Source organism: Mustela nigripes, chromosome X (assembly GCF_022355385.1).
Source record: "Mustela nigripes isolate SB6536 chromosome X, MUSNIG.SB6536, whole genome shotgun sequence".
Classification (NCBI taxonomy): Eukaryota; Metazoa; Chordata; class Mammalia; order Carnivora; family Mustelidae; genus Mustela; species Mustela nigripes.
In genome coordinates this window covers 104,606,334-104,612,215 of record NC_081575.1, presented here as the reverse complement: position 1 = coordinate 104,612,215, position 5,882 = coordinate 104,606,334, and the positions used below count along the sequence as shown (strand labels likewise).

At 60.1% G+C, this 5,882-nt stretch overlaps 1 protein-coding gene across 1 annotated transcript; it reads left to right on the top strand.

The window, feature by feature from the left end:
* The first annotated feature begins 545 nt into the window (after positions 1-545).
* Positions 546-2,781, top strand: LOC132007203 (transcription factor SPT20 homolog). Its single transcript, XM_059385294.1, has 2 exons — positions 546-2,630; positions 2,749-2,781. The coding sequence occupies exons 1-2, from the start codon at positions 546-548 to the stop codon at positions 2,779-2,781; spliced, it is 2,118 nt and encodes a 705-aa protein (XP_059241277.1).
* Positions 2,782-5,882: the final 3,101 nt, after the last annotated feature.

Here is a 5,882-nt window from a genome sequence, read left to right as displayed (position 1 = left end):
ACCGGGGAGGGCGTATTCCTCGGATCGTTGCCTGCGCGGCGGCGGCGGCGCCGTGCCCTGGGCCTTAGGCGCAAAGCAAAGGGGTGGCCCTGCCGCGGGAGTGCGGGCCCTGGGCCTCGTGGCCCCGGGGCGGAGGCAACAACAGGAGCAGGCTTGAGGCCTGCCTCCGTGGCCCGCAGACAGCGCACATGCGCACCAGCGGCTGTTCCCGCAGGGGGCGGGGACGGGGGGGCGGGGGGAGAGCAGGGAGGGCGGGAAGGGGTGCGCCCACCCGCCCACTTCCGGCCCCGCGTGCAGGGAGTCGGGACCCGCGGTGGCGACTCGGGCACGTGTAGGTGTTTTCCCCTGATCGCAGGTTTGTCGTGTGCTGCTTTCCTGGGGCGGGCTCCCGGCCCTGCACTGGGAACTGAGGCTCCTGGCTCACCGCGCCGCGGGGCAGTTGCGGCGCGGGCCGGACTCTACCTCGACGTGAAAGCCGGGGTTTTCGGCCCGCTCCTCAAGGCGCTTGCGTTTTCTCTTGTCTTTAGGGCCCCTTTTGCACCACGATGCAACAGGCCCTGGAAAGGGCTTTGGACCGCGCGGACTATGTCATCGCAGGCGCCCAGCAGAGGCCTCCAAAGAGGAGAGGCTCGTCGAGTGGGGAAGCCTCTCTCTACGAGAAGCTTTACGACATCTATGTGGAAGAATGTGGGAGAGAGCCGGAGGCTCCGGAGGAGCTAAGAAGCAACGTGAACTTGCTAGAGAAGCTCGTGAGGAGAGAGTCGTTGCCGTGTTTAGTGGTCAACCTGCACCGGGGAGAGGGGGGATATTCGCTGATGCTCCAGGGGAAAGACGGAGCGTATTCGGAGACCGTCCGGCTGCCCTACGAAGAAGGCGAATTGCTCGAATACCTGGATGCTGAAGAACTACCTCCCGCTCTGCTGGACGTGCTGGAAAAATCGGAGGTGAACCTCTTCCAGTGCGGGTGCGTCATAGCGCAGGTGCGAGACTACAGGCAGTGCAGCGGTGGGGAACCTCCGGGCTACCAGAGCAGGCACATTCTCCTGCGCCCGACCATGCAGACGTTAGCCTGCGACGTGCAGTCCATAACCAGCGATGGCCAGGAATGGACCCAGGAGGACAAACTGTCGCTTGAGAGCCAGCTGATCTTGGCCACCGCTGAGCCCCTGTGCCTGGATCCTTCTGTAGCAGTAGCCTGCACGGCGAACAGGCTGCTCTATAACAAGCAAAAGATGAATACTGGGCCGATGAAAAGGAGCTTCAGGAGGTACTCTGCCTCCTCTCTGCATCGGCAGCGGGAGCTGTCTGCTGACTGTCCCCCTCCTCCTGAGCTGACAGTGTGGGCCTCTTGCCGGAAACGCAGGGAGCGCCAAGACCGTCCGTGGTACGACCTCAAAATTTCTAAGGCGGGGAGCTGCGTAGATACGTGGAGGCGGAGACCGTGTGACTTGGCGGTGCCTTCGGAAGTGGATGTGCAGAAATATGCCAGAGGGAGGAGGTCCGCCCAACGGGTCGTCTCACCTCCGGGAGTCTGGCCAGCCGGCGAGGTGAGGGACGGTGGTACGTGTGGCCGCGAAGCCGGCCAGGAGCCTCAGAGCACGGAGCTGACCTTCCCGAAGTCGCCGCCGCCGAATAATCCACCTTCCTCTGGAGCGAGAAGGCCCTGGGAGGGACAGATGTCTCCTCCGCACCCCTGCACAGATGACCGTTCAGGCAGTGTCCCGCCGGAATCAAAGACGGCTGCCGGCGGGGTGGTCACGGGGGCAGAGCTGGCCGTCCCGCAGAAGGCCAGCTGTACGGTCACCGGGTCGCACGGCTCAGGCGGCCTCAGTGGGCTTCCTCCCGGGAACGACCCAGAACAGCCTGACATGGCGTCGGTTCGGTCTCCAGTCCAGGGGGAAGGCGTGGGACGGCCACCTCTGCGCATCAGACTTCCCTGGAGCTCAGGAACGAGCCGGTCGGGGAACAGTTTTATTCCATGGGAGGCCAGCAGCTTTCGTAAATCTCCATCTCCTGCTCCCGCTCCTAAGCCAAGTCCCTCCCAGCAATCCCCCGTGGACATGAATCGAGGGAGCCTGCTTCCCGCAGCCACCGTGTCCGCCGCCAGCGCCCCACACGAGCCCCCCAGCCGGGTCTCGGCCGGCTCCCAGCAGTCCTCTGTGAGCGTGACCGGAGTGGGCACGCTTCCTGCAGCCCCCGTGTCCACGGCCAGCTCGTCCGTGAGAGCCCCGGCCACCCGGGTCCCGGCCAAGGCCCAGAAATCCTCTGTGGAAGTGATTCGAGTGAGCGTGTTTCCTGCAGGCACTTTGCCCACCGCCAGCTCCTCACTGAGAGCCCCGGCCACCCGGGTCATGGCCAAGTCCCCGAAATCCTCTGGGAAGCAGGGCCCTGGAGTCGGCAGGCTGCCTGCAACCACCCCGTCCGCCGCCGGCTCATCGCAGAGCAGCCCGGCCGTCCAGGTCACGGCCAGCTCCGCGGGCCACAGCCTCCTCCAAGTGGCGGGCCCTGGTTGCGGAGCGCGGGCTTTGGAGAGGGGCTCTGGCCCGGGGCAGGGCCCTCAGGCTGGGGCCAAGGCTCCTGTGGGGATCCCGCCCAGCAGCCTGCCTTCAGGCGCTCGGCCCCCCAGTGCGGTGCCCGCTGCAGCGCGGAGTCCTCCAGTCCGCGTCCAGTTTTTTTTAAAACACGCTTCCGGCCTCGGGCCAGTAACTCTCCTGGAGGTTCCCCAAGAGTCGCTCCTTTTGAACACAGCGCGGCAGCCAGAGCGGCGGCTCTATCACTTGATTTCCCAAGAACAACTTCAGCAAGCCTCCACTGGGGGTCCTCAGCGGCCTGGGCCCCAGGGTCCAAGTGGAGGAGGTGCAGCCAGTCCAGAAAGGGCCTCCTCTGCTCAGCAGGCTGTGGCGCTAAACCGGGCCGGAGAGAGGGAGCTGCCGCAGCCCCACGCGGCGGCGGTGTCGGCCCCGTTGGGCTCTGGGGAAAGCCAGAGAAGCCCAGAGCAGAGCTGTCCTCGTCCCGCGCACACACTGCGGCCGCCCCAGCCACAGGGACCACGGCTGAGAATCTTGCAGGGCCCTGTGGCCATGACGACAGTCATCGCCCAGACAGCCGGGCGGCCTCTGGCCCCGCGGCCCACAAGCCTGGCCAAAGGTAAAATAGACAGAAGCCCGCCTTCCCCTCCCAAATCCTGAGTCTTGCCGTATTTTCTCTTTGTACAAAACACCAGAGCATGGGCCCAAACCAGCTCCCGAATTTTGACTTCATTTTGGTTCTGGGTTTCGGTAGTGTTTTTTTTTTTTCCTTTTCCTCGATGTGTCTGTGTTTTACATTTCGGTGTCCAGACTGTTTATGGAAGCACAAGCTCGTGAGCGGTTCGTAGAAACAAGGCAGCGACTCAGGACACTGGGATTGTTTTTGCTTAGAGTCGTCGCTTTGTTGCTATCCTTGTAGACAGTCATCTTATTAGTTAATGTTCTAAAGTAGATCCAGCTCCAAACTGGGTTCGGTCGAAACCCCCGAGAAAGTATAATTTCTCGAGAACCGTAAACGTGCACTCGCACAACAGTTAACATGGGTACTCCTTGAAGAGGATGGTTGTCCAAACTTTTAGGGGAGCTAAAAATCCTGACCTAAGATGTACCGCCTTAACCATTTTTACGGTGCCTTTGGTTGATGCAGGGTAGGTGGACATGGTTTCCCAAGGCGGTTCTGGGGCTATTCTCTTGCAAAAGCACAGCTATCCCCACCAGCAGAGCTCCCCGTTCCCCATCCCCCGCCCCCAGTGCAGGAACCCAGCCTTCTATTTTCTGTTTTCCCGAGCTGGACTGCTTCAGATACTTTGTATGAATCCTGAAGGGGTGTTTGTCCTTCGGTGACTGGCTTCCTTTGCTTGGCATGAGGTCCCGAAGTTTCCTGTGTGTTGTAGCCTGGGAAGGGAAGGGCGTAGCCTTTTGCACATGGTTTCCCTGTGCATCGTCTGTACTGAAGTGACTTTTTAAATACCAGAAACCCCTTTTGGAAGAGTGGTCTTGGTGTGTGCTGGTTTGTGCACCGTGTATGAAACGCAATTCTGGCAAATTTGTTTTGAAAGAAACTGTGAAACCTCCCCAGAGAGGATGTGCTTGCCAGGCTTATATGGAGGATGTGGGCAGAGTGGCTCAGGGGCGCCCCTGCTTGGTGGCGGCGCCTAGGCTGCACTCAGTGCCCGCGCTGCCCCCCGCAGAGCCCAGCCCCTCTTGTCCAGGTGCAGTCACTGGCCTGGAAAAGGCACCTGTGGGATGTCTTGCTTTCTCCCTGTTTGGTCCTTTACTTGGTTTAGAACTCCTGGTTATTTGGAGACATTGAAGAGCTTCGCATTGGCAAATGTGTGTTACTTGTTTGCTTTTCAAGTGTTGGCGACCTCTGGTCAGATCCTGAAGCGGGACCCCTACGCCCCTTTCTGCCTGTCCCCTCCTGGGGCCCCTGGGCTGTCCAGCATCCCGGCTCCCCCATGTCCGTTCCTGCTTTCTCGTGTCGGTGGGGCTCACGACAGCCCTGAAGTTCTTTCTGTTTCCCCTTCCTTTGTACGGAGACGCACTTCTCGGGAGCGACAGTCACCCGTCCTCAGGGGTGCCGCTGGGCGTCAGTCGCTGCATTTACGCGGCTGTGCCATCACCAGCTGTATTTCCCAAGCAGCTGCCTCACCCCCAGGGCGGCCTCTGTGGCCACGAAGCACCGGCTGCCGTCCTGTCCCCCAGCCCCGGAAGCCCCCGTTCCTTTCTGCGTCCGTGGACGGCCGCGTTCTGGACACTGGCTGACGGTGGAGTCGGAGAGCAGTGCCCTCTCATGTCCGGCCTCCGTCGCTCGGCGCAGTGTGGTCGAGGTTCGCGTGTGGTGTCACCCCCGCCGCGCTTCGCTCCTTCTTGCTCGGCGGAGCCTTACACGCTGGTGTGCGTGTACCTCCCTGCGTCTGCCCGCTCTCCGTCCGTGCACATCCCCCTCGCTGGCGAAACCTGTCGGCCGTCGTCAGTCCTGCTGCTGGGAGCGCCGGTGTGCAAGGATTTCTTGGAGAGCTTCTCACGTGTTGTCGCCTTACAATTTGTACAGGGCAGCCTGTGTCCCTGAACTTTGCTTTGCTACGTGCACACGCATGCTTGCCTGCCTCTGGCCTCACAGAAAAGGGAAGTGAGGTCTGGCCGCTCCCAAGATGAGCGATACTCTGGCTTCTCTTCAGATCGCGTGAATCTTTCGCCTTTTACGAAGAGATGAGCGGAGAGGCAGGTGACCGGCGGGTCCTTCTCGATCAACCCCGCCGTACTGTCCCGGCCCTGCTCAGGGAAGGTTTCGGCCAATCTCAAGCCAAGGTCAGATGTGCCGTGTGAGGGACGCTGAGCCCGGGAGGGCCTTAGGTAACCCATCGAGGACAACCTCGTTAATGGGGCCTGCGCGTTTTAGAAGTGACCCAGCGTAGTGACCACTGGCTTAGAGGAGTTTCCGCTTGGCCTCGGGAACCAGCGAGCACCTGCACTCCGAATCTCACCTGATTTGATGTACTTCTTTCCTTTTGTCCTCTAGGTCCTGGCGACCCTTGAACACTGTGAGCTTAGGGGCGCTGACTCCCTGCAAAGTCAAAAATCCGTATCTCTTGTCTCACTAAAAATTTAACTCCTACTAGCCTATTGCTGACCGGAAGCCTTACCGATCACCTGAACACTTGGCTAACACGTATGTTGTCTTTATATGTATTAAATATTGTGTTCTTACGATAAAGTAAGCTGGGGAAAAGAAAATATTTTGGCAATTATTGGGAAAAGAAAAGTCAGGTATAGTACTGTGATATGTATCTATCAAGTGTAAGCTACATTTAAGTGGGCCAACGGAGCGCAAACTGTTGTTCAAGATGGAAC

What these genes read in the sequence shown, in the direction of transcription:
- LOC132007203 (XM_059385294.1), top strand. Translation starts at nt 546, where the DNA reads ATGCAACAGGCCCTGGAAAGGGCTTTGGACCGCGCGGACTATGTCATC. An exon ending in GCGCTCGGCCCCCCAGTGCG is followed by an intron (nt 2,631 to 2,748) that starts GTGCCCGCTGCA and finishes TTTTGAACACAG; the next exon opens with CGCGGCAGCCAGAGCGGCGG.